Below are 20,715 nucleotides of genomic sequence, written 5' to 3'. Positions count from 1 at the left end.
CAATCTTTAAGCGCCTAATTCGTAGTCAAAATGATAAAGTACAAGCTTACTATTATACCGGTACAAGGTTAGGACAAATACTACATTCACGACTGCGATTGAATTCTATCGCCCTTAATTCCCATATATTTTTTGTTTAAATCTTGTCAATTCACCTACTTGTACTTGTGGCGAAATTGAAACCACTGATCACTTTTTATTCCACTGTCCAAAATATCGAACTCTAAGAACTGAACTTCTAGCATCTCTAGCTGAAATCCCTGTTGAAATCAATACAAATCTTCTAATCTTTGGATCTAACCATTTAAATGATAATCAAAACATTGCCATTTTTAACTCCATTCAGTTGTATATTAACAAAAGTAAGAGATTTACTTGACTGTTTTCTGTACTTACATTCACTGTACTTTTGTACAGCAAGTCATTTTCCCTCTCCAGGTAACCTGCGTTTCCATAGAAGAGGGTCAGACTACTTTAAGGTCAAAGGGTAAAAAGCAAAAATATACCGACTGCGTCGGAAAAAGACGGTTAGATATTCAAATTTAAGCTTACTCTAACTAAATAAAAGGTACCAGAAAATTATTCTTTCCGAAGGCAAGTATAGAGTGTATTATTTTAAACACACCATCATACCACAACGTATTTATTTTCTATCAGTTTGTTGTACAAAAATGGGTAGGGATAAACATTCAATAAGGCAATGTCAACCTAAGGAGCGCAATGGTCTGTGCATTTCAAGAGGAAACTGTAAAAAAAAAATATTAAGAACTTTTCCGTCTAAGAATCAGGTAAAATGTGTATAAGATGTTGCACATGATTAAAAAAAAAACAAAACAAAACAAAACGCATCCATGCATAACCTCCAGAAATTGCTACCCAGGTGTTTTTTATGTTTGCCTTTTTCAGAAATTGATATGTCAATTCTAGTTAAAATGCATTATGGAACAATGGCGGGAAAATTTTATCGCACATTTTCCCTATATAAGCAGTCAAAAATATCTGAGTCACAGATGCTTCAGAATAAATTTGAATAGCTTTTCAATTGTTTTCTAGATGTATTGAGTGTTCGGGGCAAAAAAGACTAATTTGAGAAAAAAATGTGTACCACTCATTGCCTGATTCTTCCTCAGAATGGTACTTAATATGTTAGAAAACACACTTGATGAATTGTTTCTTCCTTCCTTAAACCAATGATTTATGCAAACATCACCCAAGTGTTGACATAATACGTTAGTAGACACATCCGTTCAATGTATATTTAAGGGCATTAAACACTTCCTACTTCCGGGCACACACTCGTCCGTCCATGCGGTCGGGTCGATCAAGAACTTTGTACATTTGTACATTCTCTTTTACTAGACAATAAGTCGTTCGATAGAAATAAGTATACGTGTAGTGCAAGAAATTTAACCAAACTTCCTCCCACTAGACACACATATACAGAAGAATTAGTTCACCTGATCTTAGTCAGACTGAGCTGTATTGATACTGGCAACTTTACGACACCTTACATCAATATTCAATTATCTTCCTATCATAATTCGTCTAATATTTACTCATCATGCAAGAAAATAAATAAATGATTCCAAATGCCTTTGAAGTTGTTTTGCTATTATAATTTCCTATGCGTTGAATGGTTTGTATTGACAGGACTTGGTGTGGTAATTGTCACATTTGCCAACACACAAAAAGCTAACTACATTTGTGTAAATACAAACGCAATTTCGAGTTTATTAGATGATGTCAAGGACCATGTAGCTTACTCTTGGCTACTAAGTCTAGGGAATGGTCATTTTCGTCAGTCAATATTAGGGAAAGAGATTGGAGGTCAAGACATATTTCCCTAGAAAGTACTTTTCATTTGTATCAGTGATAAAATAATATGGTCCATATCATACTGGCTTTGCTTGCCTTGCAATACTTCATGTACATGTATTTTTTTATAATCCTCATACAACCACGATTTTGAAAAAAATATCCTAAACCACGTTTTTGCAATATTAAAACAGCCATTGTTATACCGACATTTTAATAATGAATGTTTTGGACAATAATTAAGGTCCAATTTGCAAGCTCCATCCAGTACTTTTTATATAAATTCCAAGTGTATATGAGGATATAACAATACCATTATAAGTTGCTTACATTTTTTTTCAAAAATTTTCAGCGCCCCATCCAGAGATAAGATAAAGTTACCGTTCCCTCAGTTAGAATTATGTTAAAAATAATTGAATCAATCAAATATATACACATCACGCATACTTTTACAATTTGCATATGAAAACTCAAAATTGAAAAACAAAATAATTTAAAAAAAAAGAAAAGAGAACCTAATATTATCAATATGAGACGACTCATTATTCACTCTACTGACTACTCCTACTTTCTAATGTTGATCTTGGCCAGTTGCAGCAATGGAAATGTAATTAAGCATGGAATGGTTCTTTTGTCACGTGACAGCACGTGCGTAATCGCAGACAGTAGCAGGAGATAATATACATTACTACATGGTATCAGTATACACAATCATTTCTATTTCATCAAAGTTTATACTCATGGGACCAATACAATAAACTGAAAAAGGTAAGTTAATTATTTCATACCAAATTCATAAAAGTAAGAAAATGAAGTCTTATTTACGTAATGGCGTTTTTCTATGGAAGCTGATGAGTTATGGTTCGTTTTTATCTTGTGGTAATCAATGTACTTGTGAATGGAATTCCTGTTTTAGGATTGCTAACATCTACTTCAGTATGTGTTAATCTTATCATGATGTACTCATTCCATCCATATCTAACTTCCATTTCCCATTAAAACACTTAATGTAAGCATGGCGTTAAGTACACGTTTTCTTCTGGAAGGAAGTAGATTCAGATGTAATACAAGGCTTAACTTGTTTCATTGTGTATCGAATAAAATAATCGTCCTGTATGTAAAATTATTTGCTCTGCTTAAGGTGCTTTACTACATTCTCTGGTATTTTAAGATAAACATATGTTTTTTTTTGTTTTTTTTAGGAAAGACACAGGTCACATTACTAACAACAAAGTTGGCGTTAACTTATCTATAAAAACAATGGTAAAAAATGAAAACACCAAGTTTGAAATGATATGTGAAAAAAAATATTTTCATGAAAACGTTGTCCTATACAAACATCTAATATAAAATCATCCACTCTTATAATGTTTGAACACTATTATTCTAATGACATAGTTCAGATACTGAATATCGAACATTACATTTTTTATATTAGATTTATTTTTTAGCTTTATTTTGGAAATTCTTTCTGAAAAGACCATTGAATGTGTAAGGATCCACTGTCTTCACAGAAAAGGTCAACATAAAATAAACACAGGGTTTTGATTATTTCGACTTGACTTTCACACATCGTCCTCTACTTCTCTACTTTAGGAGTTAAACTTTGAAATATCGTTTGTCGACACCGAAGAGTCTACCTAGAATATGTCACATCCTAAAATGAATATTTAAGAATATTAAAATTGTTGTTTGTTAGAATTTTTAGGAAGCATAGACAAGTCTTGTATTTTGTAATCAACTGTATATATGAACTTGACTTTGTATATGTTATGTTATGTTACATATATAACATTCCTGTGAAAATTTAATTATTGAAGGAAACCGAACAGTAACAAAAAAATATATATTCCTTTACAGACTGACACACTGAAGAACTGTTGATTCTTGTTCAGTGCTGGGTAATTTTTATGTTCTTTGTATCTCCAGTCAGTTGATTTTGATGGATTTTTTTCTGTTTAGGTCCCTTTCCTAATAACATTAGAACTTGAATATCTTTCCTAACATACAGTTCTATAATACTATAACGTAATTACCTTGTATTTGATCTCAAAAGAAAATAAAACAGACCGACTCGTAATCATTGGATCATGTTATTGTCCAACTGGTGTAGGAATGCTAATCATGTATCGTCACTAGCTCTAAATCATTTGTGGTCTGAAAATGTGCCAAACTGAAATTAAATCAATTCAATTAAACAAGTACTGTTCCATTGACCAAACTTTACGACAAACGTGATGACTTTTCATTCTGAATTGTCAATTTTCTTTTCATCTGTGGCAACATCCCTTCAGCTCCTGCATATGGAGTGTGCATATCACAACTCATACTTTATGCCAGAGCTTGCCGAAACTACGCAGACTTTTTGTATCGCGCTAGAACTCTAACAAATAGGCTTCTGGAACAGGGTTATGTTGCTACAAGATTGAAGTAATCACTACAGAAGTTTTATGGTCGTCATCATGAACTCGTGGATCGTTATGGTGTATCCATCAGCACCATGAAAACTGATGTATTCAACGGGTCATAGTTTTTCTTTCCTCGTTTGTCTACCCCGGACTTGACTTTTTATGAGCCACTCGGCGGGTGTTTCTAGAAAAGCAGAGGACGCTTACCCTACCGGTGCACCTGGTCTATGCTCCTAGTTTTTAGTGGAGTCCGAGTTGCTCATTTACTTTTGTTACTTTGTATGTATGATTTTAGTTACTTTATGTTCTTTGTTGTGTATGTCTGTTTTCCATGTCTGGTCTTTGTACCTGGATTACATTCTTTTGATTACCGCTATAACCTTGGTTCCCTTGATTACTCTTAGACATGTAAATAATTAAAAGCGTACATTACCCATGACCACATTACCATGAATTCATTCCACTATCTGAGTAGATTCCTGCCTTTAACACAATGGAATTTTTAAAATTTAGAGGGTTTCGCACCAAATTTCGAAAGGTGACACTTCTTTGATCAACCGTATTTAATATTGCTTTAAAATTTTCTGTTTTTCACCCTGTCAGTGTTCTCCTTTATTGTTTTATCTTACCTCTCCGATGTACGCCTGTCTGTCATAAAAGCTGAGGTCCCTATACTCATAACATAATGTATATATTCATTAAGTTTTAGATTTTTCAACCTTTTGGTTTTTGTGGAGGATAGGAAACATTCATGATTTGGTGGAAGTCATCGACTATATGAATATGGTCGAGTGTATTGGTGAATCTTGTTTGTTTTCTGTATATGTCTGAACTTTCTTATAAATTTATAATAATTTTCTTGTTGTCTATTTGTGGGTTATGCTTGATATGTTTAGCTGCGATCACTTTTGCCTCTTATGTCAGGTATCATGGCTACTATCTGAAATTAACATGTGTTCCATGGCAAGTTGATAGCAGCAAAGCAATAAATAATTTATTCAAAATTACCAAATTACACGCTTACCTGTTGTACCATCTTTATGTCTGATCCATGAGTTGAAACAAACACATTAATATACCAGCAGGTTGCATGTGCTCTCATAATTTACTTAAACTGTACATTAGAGTAAGAGAATTGCAGACTTGTCTAGGAGTAAATTACGATGAGTTTACTGTGACCTTCAAACTACCAGTTTTGCTAAATGAATTCATCTATTGAACATTAATAGATTCTTACACGAGTCTCTATTGAAGATCTGGGATTTCTTCCATATATATCTATTAGAAGTTTCAGTTTAATAACTGAAAGTAGGAGATTGTTACCTACCGGAAAAATGAATTGGTGTTTGTAACTTTAAAGTCTTCATAACTTTGTGCTGAAAGAGGAATAACATTGACTAACAGCGAGTTGATCGTGACATCTGACCTTTTTGAACTGGAATAGTCCAAGGTAAATACAAGTTTTGCTAAAGGTATTTACTTTGGGCTATTCCAGTTCAAAAAGGTCAGAAGTCACGGTCAACTCGCTGTAAAGGAGAATGATTTTTGTATAATTTTACTCGTGGACATGTTCATACTAAAATTATATAAATCTTGGACTAACTTCTCATCAAATTTCATCAAATTAATTATAAAATAGAAAGATTTGGAAATGTGAAAAAAAAAAAAAAAACACTAAGCACATCTTTTATTATATAAAAATAAAGCATAAAAAATTGCAACAGGATGGTCGCATTATTCAGATTGTCTCATGACTGATATTCCTCTAAAATATGATTATAATATAAACCTCTAGAAAGCTATAACAAATGGAAAGGCAGAATATTGTCATTTGTACACTGATTTCACCACTACAGGAGTTGTTTTTTTAAAAATTCTATCACACTCCAGTGGTCTCTCCTAACAGGTGCGTCAATAATTATATTTTAGAGAAAAGTAAGTCATGATGACGCACTATGGATAATGTAACCAGTAAATTTGTATAGTTTAAGTATGAACATGTCCAAAATAAAAAAAATATGCAAAGATGATACAACTTTAATTACTCATCATTAAGTCAATGTTTTCAATGTAATTCCTATTTCACTCCGTAGTTATGAAGATCTCAACCTTTTTCTTCTGAAGTTGACTACAAGCAAGTCTTTTTCATGGAGGTAAAAATCCACCTACTTTGAGCTGATTAACTGCTTGAATGAAGGTGTATATTTAAATGATCATAGAGTTTAAGCTCCATTATCACTAATACAACAAAAAAAATCGTAACAGATATATATTTTATCATTTTATCAGAAAATTATTGTACCACTAAAAAGGTAGGGATTATTTTTTTTGGGGGGGGGTGTAACCGTTTAAGATTTTGGGGTAAAATAACCACAAAAAAGCAGTTTTCTGATTTTTAGACAATAACTTGGGTAAAAGTTATCGGATCGTTTTTGAAATGTGCCACAATGTGTTTTTTTTTCACCAAAAGAATGATAGAAGTGAGTTTGGGAGTTGTTACTTGTGTTAAACCGTTTAAGAATTAAGAGCCAAATTGGTGCTAGAAATCAGCATTTTCATGATGTCCGGAAAATAACTTAAAAGTGAATAGGTCTCAGTGAAATTACCACAGGTGTGACATTTCACCTAAGAAAAGGCCCGCATTGATGTCCGAGTTTGTGACATAAACTGCTGAGAAATTATGAATAAAAAGGTCCTATTTTGATTCTTATCCATTGCCGAATTCGGAGATGTACCAAGCTTGAACGGTTTGACTTGTCCTAACTGTCCTGACATCTGCGGTCGTATAAAGTTGAGCTATGCGAATCATTTTATAGATGTGTTGTTTAGAAGGCCCTTCATTATTGAAATTCTCAAAATGATTCATATAGTCCAACTTCTAGTTTTGGGGAAAAATATAAACTGAATGCATCATTTTACCGTCTGCCTGCGGAGTTTGTCTTGACTTAAGATAAAACCAGTCTCTCGGTAAAAGTTAATGTATACACTTAAACTACTCTAGAAAAATATAATGGATTAGTATATTAAAGATATTTATCTAGATTGACATAAGTGAGTGAAAACAAATAAATATCATTTACCATTTCATCATTAAAACAATGCAGCACTTGTCCATTTAGAACGCTAGTGTATATAGTTCATTGGCAAACTTGGAAAATTGCCCATCGGTGAATTAACGCGTCTTTGAGTCCAATTCTTTAAGCATATAATGCGTATAATTTAATGAGAATTTTATTATTAAATTGATATCTTCTATAGCACCCAGTCTATTTACTATATGAAGAAACCGCAGGATGATAATAAGGATCGAAATTTCAAACTTTCGAAAGAAGAAAACAAGAAGTGAACTTTATTTAAATGTTATATGTACAACTTAATTATAACTGTTTTCCTCAATTCCCCCATTTTTACAGGAATATTTAAAATCATTTTGAACGGAGTAAAAATAGTATGTTCTCCACTTCGTTAAGGCAACACAATGAATGAACTTTACATTTCTTACCTTGATGCACAAAAAGCTCTGACGTGCCAGAACCATTTAAATGAACCTGATTTGAATGGAAGTATATGTGTCATGTTTGACGGTGCATGTTTAGCTATGCTTTAAACTCCAAAACCTAATGACTTTAAAATATGGTGTCACAAATACATTGTCATAACCAAAACACAACGATCAACCATATCCCATCCATCTAGTACATACATGTACATGTAGAGTAATTAGCATTTTAACCTTGAATCGTATATTGATACAACTAACCTTTGAGATGAAATGAATATTGCTCGATTGGCATAGCAATATTTACAGCATTCTATCAATCAGCATGTGTGTGATGATATAAAAAACATGCCATAAACAAAATCCAAATAAAATGATTTTAGAAAATATTATTTAGCCTTGAATGCTAAAGCTTACTTAGTTTATTCAGTAGACCCTTAATATTGCCATGAAGGTTTTACATCAACATGATACGAATATTTTTGGCCCCTTTAGTTCATTAGTACAGTACAGTGACCTCAGAAAAACAAAGACATTGTCCGCTTAGAACAGTATGTACTTTAACATCAACCAGTATCAAGCATTCAGAAATATTCCAGCTTGTAGTTGAACATTATTTTGGTGAAGTTCATTTATATGTCAATCTTGTATTGTACAAAATATATCAATCTCTATGAATTGTAAAATATAAAAGTATTCTTTTATCAAGTGTTTTTAACAAACAGAGATGAATTACTGGATCTGCCGAGTGCAACTAAAACCATTTTAGAACTCCTTATTACTATATATAATGAAATTGGTGACAAATGAACTCGACACTTAATGACTGATAAAGCCATCTACAAATGGGATGAATCAGAAATGGGTTCTCGAAAAGACTCCCAGGAGTGTATTCCTTTTTGTCTTACCTTTCGTAATGAAAACGTTTGTTTTTTACCTCGTACACCACATTTTTACATGGCCTTAAGTCAGTTCTGCATGAACCTTTTTATCAGTGTTTCTATACGAAACAGGAGAATAGAAGATATACTTATCTAGCAATAGGAAGAGAAAAGACTGTATTTGTAAAACACAACACATGCTTCTAACAAGAAGTACTCTGAATCAATTGTTGTTAAAATAAGAGAATTTCTGGGCGTCAATATTTTAAGTTTAGGGGCCAAGTGTTCAAACAGACCATTGGAATACGGGGGAATTAGTACCACTATTGCCCGATCTGTTCCGTATTAAGCTATGATTTTAGGAGGGTAAGCGACCAACCCAGATTTTCAGTTTTCGTTATATGAATGATAAATAATCTTTACTTATGGGATGACTGTCATTTGATCAATCGAAATTAACTGGAAATTATAGAGACAACATCTAGTCATTAACTTATACACACATGATACAATAAGTATGAAATTGAAACCTTATGCCAAACGTGATGATTTTGACTTAATTTAAATTACTTTCTTAGTTGCAATAGGAACTTTATATACACTCCCTGATAGCAATATAGCCAACATCTACAGTACGTTGTTTACTGTTCTCAGCTAATTCGTTACTGTCGCGCATGTGTAGGGGTGTATGATATCATAACTATGGAAATGTTTTGGTCATCATCAAAATTTGACCGATATGAAGTTTCATCTAACAGACGAGATAAGAGGAATCAAGGGAAAGGCAAGCTATCCTTTCCGGAGCGCCCGATGTCAGCCCGGCTTTGTTTGTATAAACATATTTATTGGAAAATGACAAAAATCTTGGAAGTACAATATTAATGAAACAAAATAAAACGCGATAAAATTTGGTGGCATGTTAAAGCTTTTGCACACCATTTCGAAGGGCACTTTATATTATGGCTACGTACATAATACGTTTTGAGCATATTAAGAGATGGTGGTCTGATATCGAGTGGTACTTAATTCCAAGTCATAATCGTAGACGGCTTTTTTTGAGAATTTACACGTGCAATACTCGATTAATGAAGAACTTATAAAATACTGTGAATGTCTTTTCTCAATAAATGCGATTAAATTTATTTCAGAAGAAAAGAATTAAATATGTAATGAACAACAATTATTGAGAATTGTAAAAGTGTTAAAGTAAAAAAAAACAACAAAAACAAAAACAAAAACAAAAACAAAACAAAACAAAAACAAAACCAAACAATCCCCCCAACCCCCCCAACCTCCCCCCCTCCAAAAAAAAAAATAAAAAATAAAAAAAAAAAAAATACATGTTTCATGTTTGCAAGTCTAATTTGTAAATCTCTCTCTTTTCAATACTGAACTTTTGTACAGAGAGAAAAATGTCCCTGTTTCGGTAATCGTCTAAATTTTGTAAGTCAAAGAACAACAAATACAAATCTTTTACAAAAAGAATATCAATTTAGTTAGTTTCCTTTCTTTAAGCAGTATATTTATTACAACGAAGTAGATATTGTTCATTTGATTCGACTGCACGCAAATACAATTAGGAGTTTCCACTAAATTACATGAAAATAGGTGTTGGTTTAAGGAACTGCATTGTAGTCTGTCTTTAAAGTAAGATTTGACCTATTCTGCAGTCACATCATAATACGAAGGGCACTTATTGCCACTTAATATTATGTCTACGTACATATAAATAAGATTTGAGCCCACAAGATAACTCGGTGGTGTTATCTTCCCTGGAGATCTTAAGTCAATTCTAAGTATAGTTCAATTTTTGCTTGTTTTTACTTTCTAATCAAGTCTATAGTGCTTCTTCTCGTATCAAATAACCAGGTCCAAGGGCCACAAAACTTTAAAAACTACCTAAGTTTGATAAAATTCTTAGCTGTTCGTGACGTCATCAACTTCAAAGACTTTGATTGAAGTTATCATGGAAGTTAAGAATATTCTCAGACTTACAAATATTTTTTTCAAAACTTTTATGACGCCGAGGCCAGTTACTGTATACACATTTGTGCTCATGTGGCCTGTTTATTCTAATCTGCAATCATGGTCGATATAAGATTGTCCATGCCTATAAGAAAATGACATGTTCATTTCCCTCAATACATCCTGTTTTCATCAAAGTGATGCAATGAAAATCTATTTCTAATTGCAGAACTTAGAAATGAAAGACCGTTTCATGATTCAATCATTAACTTCTATTATTAAGCAGTTCTGTTTATGAAACAAAAAGATTGGTTTATTCTAGACATCATGTAACGATCCAATCAAAAGAATTAACTTAATTGTAGGAAACAATCTAAACAGAATTCTTCAGCTGTCTGTATCGTTCTATGTTTCGTTGTATAAGTTGTCATCAACACCTTTCTTATGGAAGCATCAATTTCTAATATTAGAGTAAAATATATCTATCTTGTACATGTGTTTATCTTTAAAATCAAAACAGATTTGTAGTCACTCATGTCAGTTGGATGATATTGACATACATGCTATTATTATAGAGTCTTTAAAACGTAAACAGGTCTAAAATATTTAAAATTATCTTCGAGTAAGCTATTTTAAACTTTTCTAATTGCTTACATACGCAGTAAAAAGTTTCAAAAATATAAAGAAGTACATGGTTCTAGTAACCGAAAAGAAACAATTACATGTATCCCATAATAAACTTTATACAATGTGAAACAGTTACATGTATCCCATAAAAAAAGTCATATAACGTATGGCAATGTCAAGGAAAAACAGGAAAGTTGGAAACAATTGCAATGGTCCCGATTTTGTACAGGCATTTATGATGGATATTGTGGGTAAACCAGTTTTATAACGCACTAACCCCCTGCTTCCATCACAGTTAGTTCTTTTCGGTATATTGCAACACTAACGGGTACCATAGAAATAGTACAGGAAAAAATTGGTAAAATCAGAAACAAAAACTGAACCGACAAAATATGGATGATATTATAGAAATCCATCGTCTATAACGATTTTATCAAAAACAACTTTAAATATTTTTCAGAAGATCTGGATATTTTGAACTTTTGAGGAAGCGTATGAGACGTATCTTTAATAACCTTGGTCTGAAAGTATGCAACGATGACGCATTAAGAAGCCAGAATACTTAATACTAGTTCTGGCATACCATAACTACTGAGAAATGTAAACATCATATGCAGCGGAAGCTGGTACATTACTGAAAATTAGAGGGCTTATACTTTTAAAATCAAAATATTCTCGTTTATCATATATTGTTTTACTGAGATTAATACTATCGTCGAAGTCTAGATGAAGATCTAAAAATGACATGATGGAAGCTGTTTCAATAACTCTTTTTTAATTTCTAGCTAAGGTGGATGAATGAATGGAAGCAATTTTCTCTAAATTAAGGATTGTAAAATATCAATTTGTAAAATTAAAGGATCTAGTTTCGTTAACTTTCTTTTTCTTTCATAAGATTTTGAAGGGACTCCGATTCATATGAATAAAGAAACAGATCTGCAAGCCAATTTTCAATTAATGAATCCGGCTTTGCATAAGGTAAAGAAGTAGTTAAACGGAATTTATATAATATAATTCAAGAACAAAATGCCCGTAATATTGAGTCAAACAGACTCTCTTTTCAAAACCTTTTGTCTTTCGCCTGACCGTGCACACTGTGTTGACCAAATTGAACCATATAAATGTACATCACATCATACAAAGCCAAATTCAGGTTAAATGCACACAACGTCAAGAGAGAAGATAGACTTCGTAAAATGTGTGAAAATTCTCTCATATAAGACGAACAACATTTTATTGGGCGATGTTTTAAGTTTAAAAAAAAGAGAATTACTCTATATCAAGTTGTCTTCTATTTTGAATATAAATTGTAACAACCACCTTAGTCTGGAGAAAATTCATTAAAATAGTAAAGAATACTGGGAACAAAAAGTTTTAAATTTGCTAACATCATTTATTCAAAACTTATCTGAAATAAGATGGTCTATTATGTCTGGTATATTATATTTTTATTTGTTTTTCTCTTTTTTTCCCTATAAATTTCAGGTTTGTGTGACAAAATGTAGTTTATTAATTAAAAATCATTTGCAGATTATTAACATTCTCATATTTATCATACGATATCCATTTATTTGGTTTAGAGTCGGAAACATCATTGCAAATCATCACTTTACACTTCGTGCGAGATCCGTAAGGATAGTCAAGACCATAAAACCACAAATCGGGTTACTAACAGACATCTACTAACACATCACCGCAAGTGGCGGTTGTGCGAGATCCGTAAGGATAGTCAAGACCGTAAAATTACAAATCGGGCGGTAATTTGGTTTAGTTTTGTTAGTTCAATAGGTAGATGAAAGTCTAAGGAAGCCGGGAAGTAATTTTGTTAAATTAAAGACTCAAAGTTCCTGTTGAACTTTGAATCTTGCATCTTGTATCTTGAATCAAGCAAGCAGTTTTCTAGAAGCTTTTAAGATAGTTGCAAGTTACCGGGTTGTTAGATACCGTAATTTCTCTACGCCGTATTGCTGACAGTTTCAGGGTGAAATCGGTCATGCTCTTAGTTTAAGGCTAGACTCGATCATTTTCTCAGTTTAAGGCTGAACTCAGCAATGCTTTCAGTTTAAGGCTGGACTCAGTCATGTATTCAGTCTAAGGCTGGACGCGATCATTCTTTCAGTTCAAGGCTGAACTCTGCAATGCTCTCAGTTTAAGACTGAATCTGCAATGCTCTCAGTTTAAGACTGGTCCCAGCCTTACTCTCAGCTTTAGGCTGGTCTCAGCCGTGCTTTCGGTCTAAGGCTTTACTCAATTATTCTCTCTGTCTAAGGCTGGACTCAGCCGTTCTTTCAGTTTAAGGGTGTTCTAAGCAATGGATTCGGTATTCATAAATGTACATGTTTGTCCCTTGTCTCTCGATTTTTTAAACTCATTTTTTAATATAGTTGATCCTTGTTTTCACATGATTTACAACTTTATGTATTATTTTACCTATATAGTGCTAAAAATACACAACATATATCTATTGAAATATTCAGAACATTTTCCTGTTTTACAGATACCCAATCTGGTTACAGATGGTGATAGAACATGACTACCCGACGTGTTTATGTAGATGAAAGTGAACCAACAGGAGGTGAGAAATCCCCCTTTTGCATGTCGTGATAGAAGGGCGGCATATTTATTTTCAATCTTCGTGCACTTTGATTATACAAATGTCGGTACTCAAAGTTCTCTTCAGGGGCGGATCCAGAAATTAATGAAATGGGGGAGGAGGTATCTGGTGGTGGTCCGATCCAGGGAAGTTATGAAAAAGAGGCTCCATGCTATATTTGCTTAAATGTGATGGGTTCCAACCTTTGAAACCCTGTCCATGGATCTGCTACAGATCTCTTGTTCTCTTAATAAATACTGATTTTCTTCTGTTTTTGTTTAAATAGTTACCCCTTCATTCTTTAAGATTTTTATTCTTATGTATTTCTGACATGTAAAGTATGTAATTGTTGATGATAAAATCCGAAATATTTCTTTTCTTTTATCAAAACTGTTTCAACTAGCCATACCATAATTTCATTCTTTTCTCATTATTTTCAGGCGACGAACCCCCGTTTGAGCCACGGTATGTTTCTATAAAGAAGTCCAAATGGGTAACAGATGAATATGACATTGTTAACAATCTCCTTGGGCGGTAAGTAAGAATCACGCAATCATTTCTCTGAAACTATTCTAATTTTCATTTCAAAATCGACTCCCATCCATTTTTACAAGAGCGGTCGAAAATCAAATATAGTTAGGTAATAGTTTCCATTAACATAATTAAGTTTTCAGTTCACAACACTTGTATTTATTTTAGTTCTTGTCCATATCTGTCTATATTTTTACGACAATTTTAAATATTTAAATAAATAACCACTTGTACAAAATACAAAGTTGCTAAATCGTTTGTCGTTGTCGGCGTTCTCTATCTTTGTATCAAAGAACGAAATATTAGGGAACGTGTGAGACGACAACTGTATAACTAATACCTGATGATACCGACCGACAAAAACAATGCCTGCTTTTCCTGTACAAATGTGACAATCACTTTTTTATTTACATTTGTATTGTTAATTAACGTTAGTGATATAGTCATGAGGAGATACACCTATATAATACTTGTAGCCTTGCTTGTACATTCTAGCTTCTTAAACCACGTAGTGCCTCATATAAAGATTTTTGCTTATTTTATTTTGCCGTCACCATCTTCATTTCATTTATTGAATGACAAATTGCAATCATCGTCATCATTTTCACACCGACAGAATTATGATAAAACTCTAATTAGTTTCTTAAATGTTAATTTACAAAAACACCAGGGGAAAGTTTGGAGAAGTTAAGCTTTGCAAGGAAAAGCGTTCGGGGCGTCAGTTAGCTGCCAAGTTCGTAGAGGTCAGTGGACCACAAGAGAGAAAAGATATGTCAAATGAGGTGGAGATGATGAAATCATTACAACACCCACGGCTACTGCAGTTGTATGACGCTTTTGAAAATAGAACCTCATTTTGTATTGTGACAGAGTTGTAAGTAATATCATAATTATCTTGTGATTTCCGTGAAAACAAACGAATTTAATTCTTGAAAGGCTTGTTAGAATATTAAGAAACAAAAGTTAACCTCACACCGGCTTACCTCGGATAATTATTTCATACCACTGCCAATAAAATATGATATAAAAAATACAATGTAATAATTAATGAAAAGTATGAATCCCTTGGAGGGTTTAACACACTGAATTCATCGATCTTTGTCAGAAAACTAAGATATGTCAACGATTCAATTAGAATATGTTCAAATCTTTCCAACTGTTCAGGGTTCGACCCTGCTCAATCAAACTGCAGAATAAAGAAATATTTTTTTTTTAAATGCCTTTTTAAAATCCTTCTAAGTATTTAGACAAATGACAGCGTATATGTATCTCTCGTCTGCCTTTATATTAAGCAATAATTTGGGTATATTCAACAATTTTTCATGCTCCTCTATTATTGGACCGAATCTCCGGTGATTTTACCTCTTTTCATGTTTCCATTGTGTCCCTCAAATTATTGTCTGTATTAACTTCTCAGATTAGATGTAAATATTGTCGTTAATGTAAAATCTACCGGATGAAGCAGTATACATGGGTGTTCTAGTATCTTCTCTGTTTAAGATGAAACAACTATTCAATCACTGCCTTGAAGTTCTTACTCTGTGCTAAGGTAAACCTTAAATCCACCTTGCCAAGTATCTTTCTGTACTCCCTAAGATTGATGTACCTGACTGTTGATTATTCCTTGCTGTGCGATTGATGTTCTGGAATTCCAGGTGTAGGCTCTTTAGTATTATCATCTTTGCTTAATTGCTTTAAGGCATCAATTTTAAATAGGAGACATACTGCAGTTTTATTGGGGCATGCCACTTTAAGATTTTTTTCTCAGGAACTATGAAATGTAGATTTGATTAAATAAAACATTCTTAATTTCATTGCTTATTTCAAAAATATTACTAGCTTTGCTCTATTATGATCATTACAGTGTGTACTTACAGTTGAATACTTACTCGTAATGACGAACTTGATATAAAACATTGTTGACCTCTGGTCTGATTATGTACACAAAATACAGAATGCTCAAACTAGCCTCCACTCTCAATAATTCGAAACCATTTTATTTTATAATAATATAATAATAATTATATATATAATAATAGACTGGAACCATTTAGTAATAAGGGACCAAAACGTGACCACGTCGATTTTGATCAAATTTTTATCATGTGTCAAATTTTTAATTGCAGTCAAAATTCAAAACTTAATCAAGTTTGAATGGTGTTTCCATATTTGACCCAACTGTTCAGGGTACGATCTCTGCGGTCGTATTAAACTGCCCTTGCAAGCATTTTATTACCATTTTGTATCGTTCTTCTATAGAATAACGGGGGGAGAACTGTTTGAGAGAGTTATCAGTGATGATTACGTCTTGACAGAGAAAGCATCTGTGATGTTCATGCGCCAAATTTGTGATGGCGTTAGTTTTATGCATTCCAGAAATATTCTTCACTTAGATATGAAGGTACGATAACACAGCAAGTTGTTTACAAACTTATTCACGGTAAATTATATATCATTTTGAAATCAGATTTATTTACATAGATTAAAACCAGGCTATGTAGAAAATATTTAGTAAAACAATTCAGAAAATAAGTAGCATAAGTGTTATGGTACATTATCGTAATCGTTAGGAGAAGCATCTTATAACTCCTCAACTTTAGCTCTAAGTAGCAAATCCGGTTTTATTATTGTGAGATACACAGAAGGCACCCATCTACTATAATTATCTCACATGAAACAGACATCTTTTAAGTTGAAAGGCATGAAACATGTGGTTTCTATCATTCAACAATTACATAATGCACATCATTGGCATGATTATACAATTTCATGCACTTGATATCTAGTTCATATAGATAATGGAAACAATTTTTCCGTCTGTCAGATTGTTATCACACTAATTTTGTCATCTTAAAAATGAGCGGAATATTCACCAAAGCGAAAGCAAAAGATGAGTACGTCTTTTCCTCCTGACTACTGACTAAGCATGTCTGTTATGCATTGCATTTGAATCTGATGAAAATTACTTATTGCAGCCGGAAAATATTCTGTGTCTATCCAGGACAGGGAACAGAATAAAAATAATAGACTTTGGCTTAGCCAGAAAATATAACCCTAAAGGAGAGCTTAAAGTCCTATTTGGAACCCCAGAGTTCATGGCACCGGAAGTTGTTAACTTTGACCCGGTTACTCCGGCAACAGACATGTGGAGTATTGGTGTTATATGTTACATTTTGTATGTTATCAATTAGTTAAAACACAAGTAAATTGTGTCATTTTAAGAAAACAGCTTTTATCAATACATTTTGTTTTTTTTTAAACTTAAAAAAAAACCAAAAAAAAACCCCATCGAAATGTATATCCCTAAATGTGGAAAAAAACAACAAACAAAAAAACAAACAAAAACAAAAACAAAAGAGAGTAAAAAGAAAATACACACAAAAAAGGAAGAGCAAAATTAAACAAAACAAATCAATACGAAATGAAAGTTGTTTATAACTAGACTATCTCACATCACACACGTATTCTGTGGAGGTTAAAGTTTAGAAACGAATGTATATAAACATGGTTTTTTCTCCAGGCTTTCTGGATTATCGCCATTCCTAGGTAACACAGAACCAGAAACACTCTGTAATATAACAACAGCAAAATGGGACTTCAATGCAGAAGAGTTCGAGAGTATCTCAAATGATGCGAAGGACTTCCTTTCTAAACTTTTGGTGAAAGATCCAAAGTAAGCTGTTCCAAGACTAAAAAAATATAAAAATCTCAATAATGCAGTAATTTCAAATATTCACTCCGGTAAAAATTCCTGTTGCTGCAATAATTATTTTGTTGTAAATGTGATTTATGCTATCATTATATTTGTCTAAGAAGGAACTCCGTTTTAAATGTTTCTCAAAATAGTGTTATGAATATTTCAAAAAAAGCTTTAATGTCCAAATGGCAATGTGGACACTTTGTGTCACGACCTTTATACTGTTGTTATTGCAGTTCCATATATTATTTATCAGAAAATTATAGGTTGATAAATTTAACGCAATCACCGATTAATGATTACATTTATCTTTATTCGGACGCAAGTTTGAGATAAACAATATAAAGGAAGTGAAATAAAATAAATATGTGGAATTTCCGGGATCAACATATTCTTCCAAAAACAACACATAATATATGTTTACTTCTATGTAAAAAAAACTGACTATTAGTTTTCTCCAAATTGTGTTCTATATGCGATGTATACATTTTACAACAAAGTCCCCAATTGATTACTTCGTTATAAAGATGTATTTCCTTTGATCAAACACTGTAATGTTAAGAGGGTGTATTAATAGAGACAATAAATTGCCTGTTGAATTTGTTGGATCAGATTCCGGGCGCCTAGATTGTAGTATGTAAGAAAATATGATTGTGTGACCTAATGAGTTAATGATCATGCAACTATAAAACAAATGGGTAAATATAAGCAAGACACAAACAAATTTAATATAAAACCGTTCAGGAAGTTGTAAATGATGAAGTTCTAATTTTGAAATATATATTCATTAATTCCTTGTTGTAATCCTTCAGATGGAGAATGAGCTGTACTGAATGTCTAGAACACAAGTGGTTAAGGGTAAGTATTCAACTCATATTATTTTAGGCTATGCCTATGATGAAAGGAGCCTATGTCGTAATTAACGACAAAAGAATTTTGCGCAATTGTCTACATCGATGTCGACAAATTTCGTCACCTCTGACAGAATACTTTTTAGCCATTCATAGCTCTGGTCTTACTAATGCTCTGTCCAAATTATGTTCTATATAAAGCTTATAGTGAATATAATTCAAAACACTTTACTCTGAATTGTATCATGAATGAGGATCTGACATAGGCAAGTTACACATTCTTTTACGTATTTAATATGCCTAAATTTGTTTTGTTGAATGTATGCTTTTAAATAATTCATATTTATGAAAACTTTCATATGTTATTATAGATTCACGTACAAAGACCAACAAAAGCAGTTCAAAGAACGCTGTCAACTAAACGTCTTAGAAAATTTGTATATCGTCGAAAATGGCAGGTAGGCTTTCTCGTGTGTTAACCCTTAAATAACAATTTATGGAAATTAACGACGAACAAATAAAACAAAAATCGTATACAACAAAATCAGTAACACTTATGTTAAATGCACAAATAATGAATACGTTTGATATTTATAAGGACTTTTTCAATTATTTGACAGAAACGGCTGTAGAAAAGTTCATATAAAAGCTCATTTGTATAAAAGAATTATCAAGAAAACCTAGCGGAAATCAAATGAATGTTATTAAGGGACAAAATGAAATTGAAAACAGAAACACACAACAAAAACACAATATAAACAAAATAATACATACAAAGTAACAAAAGTAAATGAGATACTCAGACCCCACTAAAACTGGTAGCATGGGCCAGGTGCACTGGTAGGGTAGCTTCGTCTACTTTTCTAGAAACATCCGCCGAGTTGTTCATAAAAGTCAAGTCCAGGGTAGACGAAAGAGGAGAGGAAACCTATACAAAACTATAAAAAAAGTTTTAGTTGTTTGCACATTTATTGTCATTCTTTTCCAGAGAGCAGTGAATGCAATGCTAGCACTAAAACGGATGGGAGTTGAACTAATGAGATAATCAATGTAAGCATTTTTAAACACAGATGGGGGTTGAACTAACGTACTAATGGGGTTGAACTTATCAGATGACCAATGTAAATGTTCTAATGCACGGATAAAGGTTAAATCATTGTCAGTGTTGTTTCAAACTGATGGGAGTTGAACTAATAAGAAAGTCAATGTAAGTGCTGGGGTTAAAGAAACTAATTGGATGATCAAAATAAGAAATCTTTGAAATAAAGCAAAACAAGAAAGTATCGTAAATATTTACCACTGGGATCGTTGCTCTAACAAATATTCTGCAAGCTTCTAATTTTTTCTAATGTTTTTTTTTGAAAGCAGATAGAATTTGATGATGAAGCTGAATCCTTAGTTCCTGGAAAAACGTTTGCAATTTATGGAGTTTGGACTGCAGAATCATACAGCGAGAAATCGTTCTAAATAAGTTTTCATTTATGAAATATAACAATTTTCAAATTCGGAACCTTTCAAACGAAAATTGAAAAAAAAAGATATTAGACGTGTGTTTGAAATAGCATTACCGTTATATTCGTACTTTTGAACGACTTGCCTTTATTAATACCAAAGTTTTGCAACCTCAATTGAAGTATGTATTTTATAAGATTTGGTCGATGATTGTTAAATTCAAACACATGAAATTATACCGGATATATACAGGATAATCAAAAACGTACTGTAATACGATTGAAAGGGTTCAAGCCAAAAATACGGATGTCAAGTTAGGAAAGAAAGGACACTCCATTCGGACTAGTCAGTAATCTTAACTTGCAGGATGGAAAGGAAAATATGGGACTGACTGAA

General features: G+C 32.6%; 1 protein-coding gene across 6 annotated transcripts; it reads left to right on the top strand.

Moving 5' to 3' along the window:
- Positions 1-2,497: 2,497 nt before the first annotated feature.
- Positions 2,498-20,495, top strand: LOC148609248 (myosin light chain kinase, smooth muscle-like). Of its 6 annotated transcripts, none has more exons than XM_088596024.1 (12): positions 2,498-2,583; positions 11,656-11,821; positions 13,693-13,770; positions 14,229-14,322; positions 14,990-15,193; positions 16,579-16,720; positions 17,295-17,494; positions 17,840-17,992; positions 18,829-18,874; positions 19,239-19,325; positions 19,856-19,917; positions 20,236-20,495. In XM_088596024.1, exons 3-11 carry the CDS (start codon positions 13,725-13,727, stop codon positions 19,910-19,912), a joined length of 1,029 nt encoding a protein of 342 aa, XP_088452150.1. In that variant the 5' UTR covers positions 2,498-2,583; positions 11,656-11,821; positions 13,693-13,724; the 3' UTR covers positions 19,913-19,917; positions 20,236-20,495. The 6 variants fall into 6 exon arrangements, with proteins under 6 accessions (XP_088452150.1, XP_088452152.1, XP_088452151.1 ...); XM_088596026.1 differs by having other exon boundaries at positions 20,233-20,495; XM_088596025.1 differs by having other exon boundaries at positions 11,656-12,173.
- Positions 20,496-20,715: the final 220 nt, after the last annotated feature.

Source organism: Perna viridis, chromosome 8, assembly GCF_037379345.1.
Source record: "Perna viridis isolate PV_CMFRI_1.1 ecotype Kerala chromosome 8, ASM3737934v1, whole genome shotgun sequence".
Lineage (NCBI taxonomy): Eukaryota > Metazoa > Mollusca > Bivalvia > Mytilida > Mytilidae > Perna > Perna viridis.
The sequence above is the reverse complement of the archived record's forward strand: the minus strand, read 5'-3'. Positions and strand labels throughout refer to the sequence as shown.

Excerpts from the sequence above, each read along its gene's own strand:
- LOC148609248 (XM_088596022.1), top strand. The coding sequence starts at position 13,725 with ATGACTACCCGACGTGTTTATGTAGATGAAAGTGAACCAACAGGAG. Across the intron at positions 16,721-17,294 it reads TTCTTCACTTAGATATGAAG|CCGGAAAATATTCTGTGTCT; the intron begins GTACGATAACAC and ends TACTTATTGCAG. Across the intron at positions 19,326-19,855 it reads TATATCGTCGAAAATGGCAG|AGAGCAGTGAATGCAATGCT; the intron begins GTAGGCTTTCTC and ends ATTCTTTTCCAG.